The following is a 17,200-nucleotide window of genomic DNA, read 5'->3' as shown; positions in this document are numbered from 1 at the left end:
GTGGTTGAAAAGCTTTGGTGCTTCTAAGTAATCCAATTGCAGACCACGCTTGCTAAATACCATCGTATGGATTAATTCTCTTTGGAATTACTTCTTCTTCTTCTTATTCTTTAATATTACGACCGGATTTATCGAATTCATCAGGGATCAAGCCGATGTTTCGTTGGGTTCCATCCAACCTTCGCTGTCGTCTTCACTATCCGAATCTTCAGACTCGGACAACTCAATCGCCACACGCCTTGCCAAGATCGATGCCACATCAAGAGGTGCCGTGTTGCGTTCGATTTCCTTCTGTTCGGACTTTTCCACTTTACGCAGAGTGATGCCTGAAATGAACATTTGATTGTGAGTTACTAAATTACTGAAGTTACTGATTACTAAATGGCACATACCGTCTCGAATAGCTTTCATTAAATCATTGCGGGGATCGTGGAAAGGAGGCAGTAACTTTTTCGCACTCACAATTTGCGGCCCACCATTCAGTTGGCCTTGCTGCATTTCCCCATTGGAATGCGTTTTGGGTACAACTTGGTGTTGATGCAGTGCATGAAGACTGCCCATGCCTTCATCTACAGGTGGTGGTGGTGGCGGTGGTGGTGGTGCCGTATTTGGTGAAGACATTTTGGGTAGGTGCTATACAGAATGATTTAGAAAAGTTAATACCAAGCAGAGCAATACAATTACAAATGAGAGTCCAACCAACCTGATCGGGCACTGGTGGTGGTGGAGGCAAGTCGCTAAGAGAGTTCAGTTGGTTTCCTGTCATCCCAATGCTGTTAAATGTATTGCTTAGTTGCGCCATAACAAGGTCATTTGCATTATGGGCGCTGTTGCTTGGAGCCATCTGCGGAGATCCAGCTCGCGATGCACTGTTTGTCCGACCCAGTAGTTTAACAGAAATATGGCTAGCATTAGCGCCGTTCATTGCTGACAAAGGTGAAACTGCGTCAGGAACTGGCGGTGGCGGTGGCAACGCGTCACGACTTGTCGACATACTTCGGCCCCGCGTCGGTGTATTTGCGTTTGAGGCAGTAGGTGTGCCGCCTCCGCTACCATTCGAAGGTGGTGCTGGTGGTGGCTGCGAAGGTCGGGGTTTATTACGAGATGGCGTTCCCGGTCCGTATATCGGTTCTGGGGACATAGCATTCTGTCCACTTTGACCGTACAACGCATGCGTCTGATAAAGACCGGCATCGTACATTTGCTGATGCTGCATATGCATGTGAGGGGCCGCCGACATGCCATTCCCGCCGTAAGTTGAGTATTGATTGGCAGCCGCTTGTGGCGTCAGCTGCTCGTAGCCGCTTCCATCGACGTGCTCAGACTGATAGCTGCGTCTTAGTTCGATGGAGTTTGGACGCGGTGGGCGCGTGTCATAAACGCCCATGTCTAGAAAAGCGCAAAAGAAACGTTAGTGCCATTGAAATGTCACGAGTCCAATTTGTAAACAACTCTTACAGAAAATATGAAAAGAAAACAAGCCAAGTACGTAAATGCTTATGTTGAAGGTAGAAATGTAATTACAGAAAACTTAATCTAAGTAACAAAGAAATATCCGGGAGAAATGTTTAATGCCATACATAGATATGTACATACATATGTTCTTAACATACATAGTATTCCGATTTGTGATACAATTATTTTCAGGACAAAACCAAAATGCGAGTTTTTTAGGGCTAACGTTTCTATGACAGATCTTGTGGTGCAATGCTTAGAATTTCACAGGTTCACAAACGCACATCGGACATTTCATCCTGATGATATATGAATTTATATACTTTGTGCGGTTAACCATGCATTCATCTAAGCGCTACAGTGACATACCCTCTCTTCAGAGGTATTAGAACGATAAGTACATGGCAGATGCATGACATGACAAGCAATTTAGTACATACGTACATTGATGGTAAAATGCTCATCATTTGAAGAATATATCATTGTATAATAAGTTTATCATATTATGCTTTTGAATAGTAATACTGTGAAATTGTTTCCATTCACTTTTCACTTTTCTGACATTAATACAAATTAAGAGTCATCAGGGACTTCTCGGGTTGGACTAATTTCAGCCGAACAGCAACACAAGGATGTGCAGAAACGTATACACTGTACATATTCCCTTGCGATATCGGTTGAGCACAATGTACATATGTTAATATACATACATATATATTTATATGTTATTGAAGGGAGTTGTCTGGGCAAATCAAATTATAAAGTGTTGCTCGTGGATAAATTAGGATAGAAGCGTAAGAGAAACATTTAGAGAATCATCAATGATGAGCTTTCTTTAAGTTGATTTGGTGTCTAACCTGTAATTGCAACGGCGGTTTGCTTTGTGAGATTACTGTTTTTCTCCAAATGTGAGAGCATATTATATGGCTTTACTGAATCTGTAAATGAGATGATCAGGTGTGTTTGTTGTTTGTTCCATTCATATTTACAGTCGGATCAGTGTACAACAAAAAATGTATAAAACGTAAGGCATGCAAAAGAGTGAATATAACTTTCTTAACCAACACGTTCATGATATGGTCGAGTACTCGGAAATCTTGAATGCAGCAATGAGGAGTCTGAGAGTCTGAACGAAGCCCGAATGATGATTTCTTGACTAAAAATGGCCGAATAATTACTACAACTTTTTTGTTTGGTAATTTCTTGTAAAAAATATAGATATTCTCCGATATTCTGGCTATAATATTTATCCGCTCGGATACTTATTATTCGTAGCTTTTTGCAAAATAACAATCTTTGGATTTGAATGATTTAAAATCCGAGACCTATGCAAAACGAGCAGGCGGCGAGCAATGATAATATGATGAACAGCTTGGATCAATGATTAGGTTATGTTATAACTCAAATATTCAAACTGAATGAAACTAGAAAACTTTCAAGAACGTCTGCGAGACAGCAAGTTGTTTTTAGTTGTATCTCTCTGCAAAACAAATACATAAATATACATTTGTATGTATAATATAAGCAAGCGATTATCAGTTGGTTGAACCAATCGAAAACGAACGAGCTAGGGATTTAATTAAAGTGATTATTTAACAAGTGAACGTATGGAGAATATTGTTTATCAAATGCTGAATGCTGAAGTATCGTATATCCGCCCAAGTTATGCTCATGTTTATCTTACACTGCCTCAGCCCGTTCGTACCTACGTCTGGGACATTATCCCTATCGATATCGGGCAAACGTGACACAACCTGGTGGGGTGCATTAAGTGCGCACTGCTGTGAATCGTTGTCGGCGCCTTGCACTGTGGTTTTTATTTTTACTAGCTGAGCTACGTAGGTAGACAGGACATAATTGAAAATTAATCAAATTGCATTTATCGTGTCGTTGTGCAGATAAGTACAAATATCCAGTGCGTATGCAAGAGTTGTCGAATTTCCTATTGCATCCAAATTTGGATCACCGTTTAATGTTTTTTCTTTCGCACTGAGTACTTGGCTTTTGAACAAATCATAGGCTACATATGCATGTATGTGTGTCACGAGGGTGCATACTTACTTCCGTATCCGGCCTCCTCGTTAACCATTGAATTGGGAGTGCGATAAATGACGTTGTTCGGCATCAACGTCTCGCCGTGTCCCAGGACGAGCTGTCGCTGCTTCTCCCGAGTATTATGCGGAGCTCTTATTTTTGTCTTCTGTTTCTTATTGCCACGACCGGCGGCACCTCCGCTGACCCCGTCTTGCCGCGGCCGGTTCAGCTTCTTGCCTTTGTCGTGCATGACGCGCTCTGTGTCTTTCAGCATTTCCTGTCGCCACAACTCAAAGAAATAGTTCGGATCAGTGTAGAATTTTAGGCCATCCTTCCCATCGTCTCGATAGACGTTCAGCTTGTCCAGCGGTGGTGGCTTGTCACACTGGGCGTACGTCTCTAGCATTGGGGCAGGCATTGTAGCTCGCGAGAAGATTTGCTGATCAAATATCTTTGCCGACTTGAAGGCCTTCTTTCTTGTAATGTCGGTGAGTGGCACCTCCTCCACGGTGCTGTCCAGCTGGGTAACCTTAATTGCCAGACGATCGATGCGTGCCTGCAGAGAGTTCGCACGATCGCCAATACTTCCGACGTCTCTAGCCAATTCGCCAAACACATCTTCGGCGTGCTTCGACAGCGATGACAGCTGCCTTATGATATTTGTGAGTGTGGTGTTTGTTACCGTCTCCAGCTCCACCGACTGCAATTCATCTTGCTGGTACACTGATCTAGCCACATGAACGGGCTCAATGGATCGCTTCGGCAGCGGCATCCTCGGCAAGTAATGAAAATCTCCAACTTATCACAACCGGGTATTAACGTGTCCTCATCGACTTGAATAAAAAATGCAAATTAAACAAAGGATTAACATTTAATCGAATTAGTTGATGACCAGCAGCAACACCATAGCTGTTTACACATATGTATATTCATGTACTTATGCTTTTACATATGTATACATAGGTTTCATGGGTAGTCTAAAAACGATTCTTCTTCTTTATTAAATGAATATCCATTATCAAATAAAATCTTCAAATAAAAAATATATATTGTGACCTTAGCAGTCTTCTTGAAAACGACTGTAATGGCTATTTCTGGCACATTATTCTTTGGAACTAATTCAATAGTAAATGTTAGTCACACGTTTTGATTTTGCATGCACTGTTTAAACGCCGTTGACACAGCCTCCTTGCGCGAATTAAACACATTCAACATATTTATTGGACCGCACCGCTGGACCACACCCCACAGATATTTTCTATGTTGTGATAAGAGCCTTCCTTCCGTGGCCCGAACTGAGCACAGTTTAGTCGATACGCCCAATTAAATGTTATTTGACTCGCTGCACTGTTTGCACTGCATGCACTCACCAACGCAAATTAAATAATCAATGCTCTAAGCCTTGGTTAGCTATACATACATAGGTACGTGTACATATGTATGTATGTACATATATGTGTATGTGCATGCTGGTATATATTTACAAATGCAAATATGTAAGTAGGAATCTAAGACTTTTTCTGCATTATTATGTACATGTGTAGATACATTTTCACTACGTCGACACATTATTCATACGTGGTTAAGATCATTTAGGATGGCACTTTCTTTTTGCACTGGTTCGGTCATCACTTCATTTGATTTAATCACACCTTTTTTTCCAGTACACTCACCGACCGTCACTCCATTCGTTTAGCGCTACTCAAAAAAATCCATCAAACAGCGGATGGCGGATGTTGCGGATGAAATTTTTCAATATTTCAATTTAATTTGCAAGAAACTGCCCACAAATGCACAAATATTGGCCCTTTTTGTTGAATTTTATTTTTCCACACCTTTATTGTAGTGGTGTGCACTTGGTTAGACAATCGATAGTGTCGATAGACTATCGATGTTTTGGCTGGAACTAGTGCCAAGAGCATCCCTGATAAATAAACTAAATCCCATGTATTATCGAGTATCTAAATAATATAAACCCTAATCTGCCTGATTTTATTCAAGTGAATCAACAAACTGGTCGCAAAAAAAAATACAGTCTATTGCCTACTCTTAACTAACTCTCCTATCTTAGAGCAGATATTCTTATGCCGACATGTGTGGGTCGGCCTGGGGAATACCACTAGTCAGGCAAGTAACGTCCATACTCTTGAATTGCAAAATGAAAGCAAAATTTGTTTAAAAAAAAACATACGAGGCTGGAAGTTCGTTAGTGTTTGTCCTTATGCAAAGTCGACAATTTTTGAGGCCAAAATATCGTATGGCGTTACACATCTTACTATTATATTGTCTGTGTACTAACCATACTGTTAATTGATGTTCTAGTTCATACAAGCTAAATGTTCCAACAGTATTGCAACAGAAAAGGAAATAGAAATGCCAGCAATCATAAAACGTATGCAGCATTAAACTACACTGGAACCCAAAAACACAAAAAAAAAACAACCTAATCTCAGGAATCCTCGGGAGCTGTCGCAGAAAAGCACTTGTTTACAGAAAAGTCTGTGGGGACACTTCACTTGTTTAGTCTGAAACGTCGGTATTCTTTACTGTTTTTATCGACTATCGATAAGTCCTATATTATTTAGCAGCCCTTGGGTGCGTAACACATCTGTTTAATCGTGCATTTTCTTGGTAAGTTTTCGCATGTTCTTTTAATCTATTAGTTTTTCAATTTAAGTGCTTACAGATCAAACGAAAATATGGCAAGTTTGGCTACAAAGGGTTCGGGACTTGTAAACAGTAAGTTATGTCGTTGGAAAGCTGATTTTGTGGAAAAAATCCATATTTTCATACAAATACTGAATTATGTAATGCAATTTTTTGCAGGGCTACTTGTTCAGGCAAGGCCTCAGCTTGATGTTTTCTTGAAATACGCCAAGGTGGAGCTAACTCCACCAACGCCAGCCGATATTCCTGCGATTCGTCAGAGCATTGGCAATATTGTCAAGGGAGCTAAAACCGGCTCGTACAAGAATCTTACCGTTAAAGAGGCTTGGTTAAATACACTCATCACCGCGGAAGTCATCTTTTGGTTCTATATTGGCGAATGCATCGGTAAACGCCACATTGTTGGATATAATGTTTAAATAACCCATTTCCAGCTGTGTAGCCAACGAAATGAAAAATAAGCTTGTTTCTAGTAACTAAATAAAGTGAAATAATAACACAGCAAAGGTTTCTCAGAACTCTGAACTCTTTTCCGATCGACAATGTCATTTACGATATATGCATTAATCCGACTAGGGAGTTTAGGAACAAACAATCTTGGCTTTTATCATTGTTTTTAAGGTTGCTACATTTAACAAAAATCTCGGTCATTTCGGACTGGGGTATACTTGGAAATGTAAATGTAAATTATTTAGGTATATTTCTGGTATATGTTTTGTAAGCCATCTAATCAAAAACATCATGATAACTAGTCAATCTTGTGGAGAATTGCAGGAGGATGTGAGCAAAATTGCATTTTTAAAGCTGAGAGGAATAACCAGCTGGTAATATTAAACAGAAGATCAAAGTCGATGAAAATGATTTAAGATTTACAGTATATTTTGAAAATGAAAGGGTTTATTTTGGTATATTTCCGACAGTCTGTCGGTATATTTTATCCATAAATCCGCGGTCACACTGGTTACTATAGAAAAATTAAATTAAAATAACTTAAAACAAATTCCATACCCCACACCTTTTTCCTATGAGCTATGAGCGTAATGACCGCATACAGCCAACGTCTGCAGTCACAAAATCTCGTGCATATGCTGCAAAATCGTGAATCGTGTTACACTAGAATTGGAAGCAAATTAAATCAAAGCCCGTACCTTTCCTATGAGCGAGGATTCTACAAATGCATCACGCCCTGTCTTACAATAGATTCTGTGGAAATTCCACCTGTTTTTCTACGAAAATTTACACCTGACGGCAGCAAGCTCTTGGCATTTTCGCTCGATCAGAGAAGCTTGCACGTTTACAAGTATAAAGGCTTTGGCGCAACAGGCGTGGGAGAGCTAATTCGCGAAACAGATGTCGGAGAAGTCGAGTGCTACATGGGCGGGAACAGGGTCCCAGGGAGCACACTGAAATACACTATATTTGATAGACTATTCGCAACCAATGATGTTCGCATTCTGCGTTTGTGCCAGGGCGATTATTGGCGATTCTATCTGCACCGTGAATTTAGTGTTTTCCTGGAAAACGGACGATATGTTCTGCTTGCGGCAATGTCCATCCTGCATGGTGCGCTAGCCACAGCAGATTATGTTAGTTATCCAGATCTCTTTGACAAACTAGACGCATTCTCGTACATATTTTTTGTTGTGGATTTGGAACTGGGCGTAGTCACTGATACACTCTTCCTGCCGCAAGATTCAATTGTAATTGCACATAATCATGGCATTTCGGTGCATGAATCTTCGATAGCCATCATGTCGAAGCTATATCAGTGTATATATCTCTATGAGCTAGTCGATGGCCGCCTGGTCAAACGAGAGACAATTGGTCCTCGGCCAAGGGGCTTCATTGACGAAGGTCCCTTAGATATGGGTGTCTTGGATGCCAATACAATTTTGCCAATTACACACATAAAGCAACGTGTACTGAGCTTTTTGTATCGAAAAATTGACTCAACCAGTTCAAGATCCAGCAAGAAATATCAGGATTTCTACAAGAACTTCGACTTTGTAAGTATATTTGTTTAAATAACTATGTACATAAATCTCATATGGTTGACATTTGAAAAGTTTTGCGTACTTTCAGTTGGAGCATATGATAATGGAAAAGTTGCAATTGGTTAACAGGGACCTGATCTTGTTGCGTTTTGAAGAGCGACCAAAAGACAACGAAACTGCGCCGCTGTTGCCGTTGGGCGAGATCCACACACCTCGCCGTTTTTATGTTTTCTACACAATACTTGACGAGCAAGTTGTGGGAGCCTATCAGGACGATTCTGTGGAGCTTCTACAAATTATACTGCAATTCTATGACCAAATGCGTAACGTGCGTTCGCAGCATACTGGAGATGCACCATCATTGCCACCGCAATTTTTCCTAAAGCAGAATTTTGTAGATGCCAACAAAACGATTCCATTTATGCGACAAGCGGCGTTGAGATTTAATCCAAGCGTACCCGTGAGTACTCAGAGCTTTTCACCGACACCATATCTGAAATACAATGAATTCAGCTACGATGATCGGCTCATCTCTCCGCTGGAGCGTCCAAAGCCGTGCTCTGCCGATCCCATTGTTTTCCGGGATCGCAGCACAAAGCTGGTCAAGTTCCGATTGAGCGCCAAGGCGCGAACGCCAAACAATCCGCTGGCACCGCGTGAACTGTGTGCCTTTATATGCCATCCCTTTGAACCACTTATATTGAGCATACAAAAGTATCTGCACAATTACGCATACAACATACACCTTTACAACCAAAGTACGGTTGTTCGAAACGAGAGTGCCTGATGAAACGGAATGCAAAAGTGATTTTTTCTACTAATGAAATAATGTGAATAAACCTCTTGACAAAAATTGTGTCTTAAGAACGGCTGTGCTCTTGTGATTCAGAAATATACATACATTTGTATGCAGATTCAGAGAAACTCGCTCCTGAAGTATTTTCTTGAAACCCAGTTTTTTAATTTGTAAATTAATCCGAGAGTTGTGCGCAATCTTCCGACAAGCAGATAGAGGGTTACGCTAGCGCTGCGCCTATCCCCGCTTGCCATTAATCTACGTTAAATTAAACAAACAATATGGCCGCAGAGTCATCAAATATTTATTTCACATTCCTAATTTGTATGGTGTCCGTCTTCGTTGTATTCCTTGTTGACTTTTAGAGAGTGATTTATTACACTTGAGGCTGGTGGTTGTGGACCCTGTCCCGGAGCGACAGGTGGTTGCTGACTTGGAGGTCCATTATAGTTGTTCCAGTTTGGATATTGACCTACAGACGGTGGCGGTGCCGCTGCCGAATTCCCTTGATAAGGTGGATACGGTGGCATGAACTGGTTGTAAGGATAACTGTTCGGCTGGTAAGGCGGCATGAACTGATTGTACGGATATGGGTTGTAGTTGTTTTGTGGGTATGGATAGGGATACGGGTTGTACGCGTTCGGACTCGGATACGCCGGATAGTTGTATTTGTTCTTGTTCTTCTTTTCTTTGTATTTATATTTATGCTCCCCACTGCTGCTGCTGCTGCTGTCGCTGTCACTATCGCTATCTGCGCGGACGCTGCCTTCATATGCCCATCCAAGGGTAAGTACCACAAGGATACAGACGAACGTTGTTTTATTTTTCATTGTGCTAACTGCGGAACGTTTGAATATTATGAGCTCCCAGCTCTAACTAAATGTATGGCATGGAATAACGCTATAGGGGCGAGAAAAACAATAGACGTACGCGTGTAGAGAAGCTTCGATAAGGAGAAAGAGGCTATCTACGACCATAAGATACCCTTTGCTGCTCTCAGTACTATAATGATGTGATTTAAATTTAAAGCAACAAATAATAAGATAAGGGATTCCAGAAGCTCCAACGACGTTTTTTTACACTATCTGGTCTCATTTTTATAGCTTTAAATCAGGCGGAATTGAACAGCAAATTAATGAATTGTATTTCCAAACTGCAGGTCAATGTCATCTTCTTATCATCTGGACGAAAATTGAAGGATCTCACCCTATCAAGTATTATGTTAAAAAAAGTGTATACTTTTTTTGAAAGAATTGTCTCAATGAGACTAGATTGTAGATCTGCCAAGTCAATGTTCCGGATGTTGTTGACATCGTATGGAATCAGCATTCTGGAAAAACCCAGAGTCTTTCCTAAAATGCTCTATTTTTAGAGGAATAATCTAAGATTTGCTGATGTTTGTCGACTTTTTGCTAAAGTTTGTATTGCTTGAGACATGAAAAGACACAGAATATTGTCTAGAGTTGGTTCTTTTCAGTCTGCCCTCGTACACTTATTGTTTCGTACATTTATGTACATTTCAACACACGTATAGTATGTATTTACATACACGTTTCATCTTCCCATAATCTAGACGTCTAAGACTGCGCAGTGACCATACCGTGTAAACTTTCTTAAAAATGAGTATATTTGTATCGGGGTCGACAAGCGTCTGAAATGAACTAAGCACTATCAGTAAAGCGTTCAGCAGGAAATTTAATATTGTTTTTTTATGTGTAATTTCAATATTGGAACCTTCCTTCAGCGTGAACACAAACCCGACAAAAACCAGCAGAAAATCGCATCTGACTGGGCTTCAGCGGACACTTAATGGCATAGAATCAACTGATGGCAACTGATTATATGGATATTACAATTTATTAATTTAATATATAAATACTCATTTTATAAAACTGAAGTTAGAAACCGCCAAAATACTCATTAATAGACTTTCATTATCGCACACAAATATCGATATTTTTAAGTTCGCAGCTAGTCTTATCACAAGATTTTAAGGTTGCTAACTTTAAGCCTAGTACCTGTGGCATATTTTTCTAGCGGCAGAGTGTGTATGTGTAAAGCGCATTCCGTACACGTTCACTTCTCAGGCAACTGTGTTGTTTTGTTTACTTTGATGGGCTAAGGTGGAATTTTGCAATGAGCGCCTAGTACTCAATGACCACAAGATAAGTGCTATGGCAACCCAGTTTTGCATCCAGACTGCTGTGATTATAGCACCCAATTGTATTGTAATAATAAAATAACTGACCTACAAACAACTCTGTGCATTCGGTTTTTACGTGTCGACCCAGGATTTGATGAATTTTGTACCTGCATCGGATCACCCTTATTCGAAACAAAATATAAAGATTTCACTTCCGAAGCCAGAATTGAAGTTTAGTCACAGACAGCCAGCGATAAGAATAAAATCACGAAAAAGCATCGATAGTCCCGATATTCGTTCTGGCCACCGCGTCCAACGAGCAGCTGTTTCACGAAGCAGAAAAAATTAAAACAAGCAAACAAATTTAATTTAAAACTCAATTTAAATAACTTGCAAGTATGTCTAATCAATGGGAAGTTGTTAGCAAGTCCCGCAAACAGAAAAATCTGGATAAAAAAGTTAGTGCTCATACGGAGCAGAAGCGTATTGCAGCTCAATTGCCAAAGCTTGAGGACCTCTGTAAGTACTTTCAATTAGTTGACGTTACAAGTGACTAAAACTCCCCCCTTCTACCATTGAATTCCCGCAGTGCCAACCCAGCAATATCGCAATTTGTTCGGCTCTACCAATAACAACAACAACTACAAGTCGAATTCGCCTGCAAAATCTAGTTCAAGTGCCTCATCATCGAAAAACAAGTCGCCGGTCAAGAAAAACGCCACGAAAACCATTACGACCGGAGGGAGCAGTGGAGGCGGGCCAAAAACGAAGAAGCAGTTGCCAGCTAAGCCCAAAACACTAGAAGAGGCCCTGAAGCATATAAGTCCGGATGATTTTGCTGCTCAGCTGGAGCAAATAAAACTCAGCTGTCCCGGCTTTGAGTTGCGATGGCTCTGTCATGTAAGACACGTCAAACTTGAATGCCTTTAATATGTCTGATTAAATCTCCTTGCAGATTGCCCTTTATTTCAATATAGCCCTGTCCTATGACTGCGATCCCGTATTCTCTGGCCGCTCTTCTCAGTATCCTAGTAATCTGGCAAGTGCTGGACTTCAAAAATTAGTTGTTGACTTCCTAGGTAGCGTAGGCGAGTCAAATCTGGAGTATTTCTTTTACTCTCTATTAGACGGCATGACTTCGGATCTCAACAATAACCAGACGGTGGTGGGCTACAAGTTTATGCTGCAGTTAATAGGCCAAGCATATCCGAGCATTTGCTCTAAAAACTTTGCCAAGACCGCTTTACTGAGAAATTGCTATCAGAATAGGAGCAGCATTTGTTTAAGTATTTTGTGGGCCATCGGCCAGGGCGGTTATAGATCACTAAATGAGGGAGTTAAAGTCTGGCAGAATTTAATGTTACCTAATTTGGAACTGAAAAACTACTCCAAATTTGTAGTAGAGTACATTGAAAGGGTTCTCAAAGCAGCAACAGCAGGGACCTCCGAGGACACATTGCTGCTTAATCAGAATGAATTTTTTGCCACCTACAATGCACTCAACGCTACCTATAACAATTTAGCAATGACTCTTCAGCTGAGCCTGAGGCGAAGTGCAAATAAGTTGCTGGTGAGTCTGGATGAAACTAGAGAGCGCTGCTGCCATTGACTTGTAATCTTTGTTTGTATTTACAGCAAATATACATTGCCAGTCCGGTTAAGCATGCGAATATCTTCTTGACGCTTTTTCGCGACATTACGACTATAAGATGGCCAGACAACGAGATTGAAGGATGCTTGAGTTGTCTTCTCAGCAGCGGCGGTGATGATTGCTTCAAAGTTTGGCGAATGAACTATAAAAAGCAACAGTTGGCAAGCTACAAGCTACTGCAAGCTATAGGTATGCGCATGCATTAATACATAAATATAACTCATCGATAAATATTATAATTTTAAATATTTCAGACGTCAACTGGAAGACTTCTACTAATTTACTGGCGAAATCGCCAGCATTTCACTCTTTCCTACAAGACTTGCGGCTTTTAAATGAAGAGCTGCAGTCAAGCAAACGGAAAGAAAATCATTTAATCATTAATGATTTAATAGAAGTTTTAGTGGTGAGTTTTTTATTATATTCACTTGAATGTTCCGCGTTTTCGACATTAGTTTTTCCAACACTGCATAAGAAGTTGTTTGGTAAGCTTAGGCAACATTCTAGTACCCTTCGGGGGAAGGATATCCACGATATCAGGATATGCTTTAAATCTCAGGCTCCAATCAATGCACAAACAAGTCAATCTCACTTTAAAAGGTTAAGAACATGTTTGGAAAACAGAATTTTAGTAACAATAAAAATAGGGTATGTAAAGACACATCCTACTGGTTGGCCTGCAACAAATTGTCAAGTAACGTAACATACCATTCCCAATTACGGGACGTTTTATGGTTTTTTTTTCGGTTGACATTTTTTTTTGATCCTGGTTGAGAATAGTTTAACAAATCGGATAATGCTAACTAGCTAGTATTATTAAAAGAACATCAAAATGTCGGAAAATGATTTAAAATTTACGGTATATTTGCGGTATATTCTGAAAATGGGAAGGTGAGGGTTGTGCCGTATATATTAGAGAAAATCGGCGGTCACACTGAAACGAAGGTATAAAAAAAAGATTAATGAATTTCTAAAGTGTTTAATGGTTTCAGTTAGTGCTAAAAAGATTGAAGTGGGCTAATTAATCGAAATTGATCATTTTATATGCATCAGTTACAGTTTACTTTCACTGAAAACGACCGAAATTAGCGAATTAAAATAAAGGTTTAGAGGGACGCTGCCAACACGACGTCACTCGGTTGTCGTCAGAGAGAAACTTTTGCCGGCGTCTGAGCCCATTTTCTCCCCTTTAAATAATTGTTCGCGTTTACTGCGAATACATTTAATGTTTCGCACCAACACTTTTGTTGTTGCAGTGCAAAGTGCGTTTTTTGTCTACGTGTGCGACTCTCTTTAACTTGGTGCGTGTTCCTGTGTGTGATTCGCTTGTGTATTGGTACCAACTAGCTGCATTTTTCATGGCGTTGCCATGCGGGTTGAGTTGCCGCTCAATTTTCTCTGACCGGACGTGTTGCTTTCGAATAAAGCGCTTTCAAAATTGTATTTATCAGTAAATTTATGACTCCTTGCCTTATCAGTATACAAAATTTGATGATCTTGCTGCTCGAAAAAGCAATCTGAGAGACGCCAGCCACGATGCGGATGATGTGTTCAAGCTATGATTGGCTGTTGAAAGCCACCCGCCACCCCTCCCTGGCCCTCTCTTTTTAGATTATGCGCACCTCTGCGAACTCTAATTCTTAATACATTCGGCGATGGTGTCACTTTTCGTCTCTTCTCTTGAAGTTATCCACGTCACAAATACTTATCGCTGCCCAAGAAGTTAAAGAGACCAAGAAGAAACAACAAGTTGTTGGGTTGTATGTATCTTAGGTCCAGCCCGTTTCAACACGTGGCATGTCTGTCCATTGTCCATTACGATCTGCCGAGATTTCTTACCATTGATTTAAGTATGTTCCAATTCGAACATACATGTATGTAGATTTTAATCTACTCAGAACTATTCATTGAATTGGCTATTGAAAACACATTTATATTATGTACATACATACATACATACATACATACGCCTACAAACAAACTTGGTTGAAACTCTGTTAAAGGTCATTGCCTTTAAGATGGTGTTTGACTGTCTTTCTTCTCAGTTATCTCGTTAACTAAATTCAAAAGCCATTCATTATGAGATACCTCGATACCGTGATATTTTGTTCCTCACTCTAAAGACCTCATCAAATTTTTGGTGTGGCAACTTTTCCTGACTTTGACCTTAAGAAACTTTCTCTGACTCTGGGATTGACCACTGTGTCTTTCTCGCCGTTTCTCCCACCGTTTTTCCTCTCTGGCACTGTCCCTCTAAAGGTGGTTATAGACGATGCATCGATGCATTCACGTAGATTCACACGATGCCGTGAGTCCGATGCATCGTCTAAAACCACCTTAAGAAACCGAAATCGTCTTCATAGAAATTCATTAGCGCTAAGCTGCATCAAATGCTCAATTAAAAAGCTTTAAAAGCTCTCTTCAAACTTTTTAGCAAAAAACAATTACAATAATCAAAACACAACACGTCATTTATTAATTCCGACATATTCCGAAAACAGCTGAAGAATACAAGAAATACTCGTAGTTATCTGAAATTTAAGAGAAATTAAATACATAATGGCTCAGGTTAAACCGAAAAGTAGCAAACAGGGTGGCAAACAAGTAACCGCTGCCAAAAAGGTAAAGAACAAACTAATCGAAAAGTGCGCCTCCTCCAATGTGCTTTAATACTAATGAGAACTTATTTTGCTACCCCCGTCAGACGGTGCAGGAGAAAAGCAGCGCACAGCAAAAGAAGAACAAACAAAATTCTGCGTCACAGAAAAAGAAATGCGGCTGCTGCAAGTGGACTTTGGGTAGTATTTTCATCATCGCGCTGATTGCTGGTGCTCTCTATTATGATACTGAGGTCAATGGCAAGGGGCTGTTTGAGAAATCAGCTACGGGCAAAGTACTGAAAAACGCTGGAGTTTTGCCACATGTCCAGAAGGGCTGGTATGTGACCATGGGCGCCAGCGCCCGGGGCTATAAATGGGCCGAGAAGCATGTTCCACCATATGCAGAACCCGCACTTAAGACAGCTGGAGATCTGTGGAAGCTGGCGAGGAATGCTGCATGCAATGTTTTCCAGTCCGGCAAGGGATACTTCAATACCAAGTGGCCCGTGATTGCCAAGTTTGTGAGTTCTCTTTTTATACTTTGAGATTTAATTTCCAAAAGAGCTGGGACAATTTTTTAACAAATTTATTCCTTGTAGATTGATCAATATGTGCCCAATTTGTCAGGCAAACTTGAGGCATTCGTTGCGGGCGCTTGTGATTTGGCCGTCAATAGCTACGACAAGTCCGCCGCGCTAGTCAAAGAAAAGGTCCTCGTGTAAGTATAACTCTCTCTTAGAGTGATGAATTCCTTACTAAGTCTTGTGTGTTTTTAGCGGCCGCTTCTCACCAGAGAACATTAATCAGGCTTTGAACCAGACGCGCAACGTCGCATTGGAATACTACAATCAGTTTCACAAAAAGGTCGATGCCTATGCCAAGCTTAAATGATTCTAAGCGTCAGGCACGCTTGGAAAATATTCTCCGAGTAACTCCACGAACATCATCATTAGCATCCGAAGAATAAACAAGAAAACGTCATAGTCAATAGTAAAGGAACCACAATTATTTGGCAAATTAGTTAAAAAAGAATTAATATGTTTTAAATAAGTCTATTCACCTGAACTCCTACCGCCTCCAAACACCAACATTTCGTCAACATGGTCTAGTAAAGATAAGCAACACGAGCAAATTTTGGTGCATGCCCAAAACAGAACCGATGTATACCACAAAAACCGGTTAACAGAATTTGTTTGTTCAATATTCGTCTCATGCGTCTGCATTTATCCCCGCGACCGAAAATGATCAATTTTATAATTGTATTAACTTGATTAATTGTGTGCATTTCTGCAGAGAAGATAACTACACATTTCCAACTGCATTTTGATGAAGGGTGGATGAACCAAAAGCAATAGTCAAGTAGTTTATATATTTCTATTCCGATTATTTGTGTGTACATTTTGGAATTGCCTTTTTAAAGTGTACATTGAGCGTTTGGTTGGTTATTTGTTCACTAGGCGAATTTTCCGTTTCAATTTGTAATCTCAGTTGTAGATTGAATTAAATAATCGATTTTGCATAAATAAAATAAATTGAAAAAAGTTAAGTATCAATTTCTTCAGTTGTAAATACATACATATGTATCGATGCTGATCTGAGATTAAGAGCTGGAGGACCTGTTCCTTGGACTTGGAGATGTCTTGGACTCGCATATCGCGGTGACCCGCTAGTGGCTGGAGCCGTTATGCAGCTCACATCGCTGTTTGCCTGGTCTTTACTACCGGCAAAAGAGAAGTTCATGGGTTCATGGTGTTCATTTAGTCCAGTATTCTCCATCGTGACTAAGTAGTGACGGCGAAAAGAGATTTAAGTCCAACGACGAAGTGCTAAATTCCCAGCAGCCAACTTTTGTCAGATAAC

General features: G+C 40.3%; 5 protein-coding genes across 12 annotated transcripts; 3 read left to right on the top strand and 2 right to left on the bottom strand.

The window, feature by feature from the left end:
• Positions 1–103: 103 nt before the first annotated feature.
• On the bottom strand, positions 104–5,369 carry LOC117900195 (wiskott-Aldrich syndrome protein family member 2). 5 transcript variants are annotated; one of them, XM_034810451.1, is made up of 7 exons: positions 5,163–5,369; positions 3,517–4,322; positions 3,161–3,289; positions 2,313–2,393; positions 704–1,389; positions 393–633; positions 104–326 (listed from the first exon to the last, which is right to left on the bottom strand). In XM_034810451.1, exons 2-7 carry the CDS (start codon positions 4,259–4,261, stop codon positions 148–150), a joined length of 2,061 nt encoding a protein of 686 aa, XP_034666342.1. In that variant the 5' UTR covers positions 4,262–4,322; positions 5,163–5,369; the 3' UTR covers positions 104–147. The 5 variants fall into 5 exon arrangements, with proteins under 5 accessions (XP_034666342.1, XP_034666341.1, XP_034666343.1 ...); XM_034810450.1 differs by lacking the exon at positions 5,163–5,369 and adding an exon at positions 4,860–4,985 and having other exon boundaries at positions 148–326; XM_034810452.1 differs by lacking the exon at positions 2,313–2,393 and having other exon boundaries at positions 148–326.
• Positions 5,370–6,039: 670 nt separating this feature from the next.
• Positions 6,040–6,626, top strand: LOC117900196 (ATP synthase subunit g, mitochondrial). Its single transcript, XM_034810455.1, has 3 exons — positions 6,040–6,120; positions 6,176–6,228; positions 6,316–6,626. The coding sequence occupies exons 2-3, from the start codon at positions 6,189–6,191 to the stop codon at positions 6,573–6,575; spliced, it is 300 nt and encodes a 99-aa protein (XP_034666346.1). The 5' UTR covers positions 6,040–6,120; positions 6,176–6,188; the 3' UTR covers positions 6,576–6,626.
• Positions 6,627–7,113: 487 nt separating this feature from the next.
• LOC117901420 (DET1 homolog) lies at positions 7,114–9,074 on the top strand. 2 transcript variants are annotated; one of them, XM_034812156.1, is made up of 2 exons: positions 7,114–8,162; positions 8,223–8,403. In XM_034812156.1, exons 1-2 carry the CDS (start codon positions 7,188–7,190, stop codon positions 8,274–8,276), a joined length of 1,029 nt encoding a protein of 342 aa, XP_034668047.1. In that variant the 5' UTR covers positions 7,114–7,187; the 3' UTR covers positions 8,277–8,403. The 2 variants fall into 2 exon arrangements, with proteins under 2 accessions (XP_034668047.1, XP_034668046.1); XM_034812155.1 differs by having other exon boundaries at positions 7,118–8,162; positions 8,239–9,074.
• A 13-nt stretch (positions 9,075–9,087) lies between these two features.
• On the bottom strand, positions 9,088–9,829 carry LOC117901421 (extensin). Its single transcript, XM_034812157.1, has one exon. It carries the CDS (start codon positions 9,774–9,776, stop codon positions 9,264–9,266), a length of 513 nt encoding a protein of 170 aa, XP_034668048.1. The 5' UTR covers positions 9,777–9,829; the 3' UTR covers positions 9,088–9,263.
• A 1,572-nt stretch (positions 9,830–11,401) lies between these two features.
• LOC117900501 (transmembrane protein 214) lies at positions 11,402–16,886 on the top strand. 3 transcript variants are annotated; one of them, XM_034810890.1, is made up of 8 exons: positions 11,449–11,608; positions 11,679–11,989; positions 12,045–12,659; positions 12,725–12,929; positions 12,995–13,146; positions 15,445–15,861; positions 15,940–16,058; positions 16,117–16,886. In XM_034810890.1, the coding sequence occupies exons 1-8, from the start codon at positions 11,488–11,490 to the stop codon at positions 16,229–16,231; spliced, it is 2,055 nt and encodes a 684-aa protein (XP_034666781.1). In that variant the 5' UTR covers positions 11,449–11,487; the 3' UTR covers positions 16,232–16,886. The 3 variants fall into 3 exon arrangements, 2 of the variants coding, with proteins under 2 accessions (XP_034666781.1, XP_034666782.1); XR_004649285.1 differs by lacking the exons at positions 15,940–16,058; positions 16,117–16,886 and adding an exon at positions 15,242–15,362 and having other exon boundaries at positions 11,402–11,608; positions 15,445–15,479; XM_034810891.1 differs by lacking the exons at positions 11,449–11,608; positions 11,679–11,989; positions 12,045–12,659; positions 12,725–12,929; positions 12,995–13,146 and adding an exon at positions 15,213–15,362 and having other exon boundaries at positions 16,117–16,872.
• Positions 16,887–17,200: the final 314 nt, after the last annotated feature.

The sequence above is a fragment of the Drosophila subobscura genome, chromosome U (genome assembly GCF_008121235.1).
Source record: "Drosophila subobscura isolate 14011-0131.10 chromosome U, UCBerk_Dsub_1.0, whole genome shotgun sequence".
In the NCBI taxonomy this organism is placed as follows: domain Eukaryota; kingdom Metazoa; phylum Arthropoda; class Insecta; order Diptera; family Drosophilidae; genus Drosophila; species Drosophila subobscura.
The sequence above is the reverse complement of the archived record's forward strand: the minus strand, read 5'-3'. Positions and strand labels throughout refer to the sequence as shown.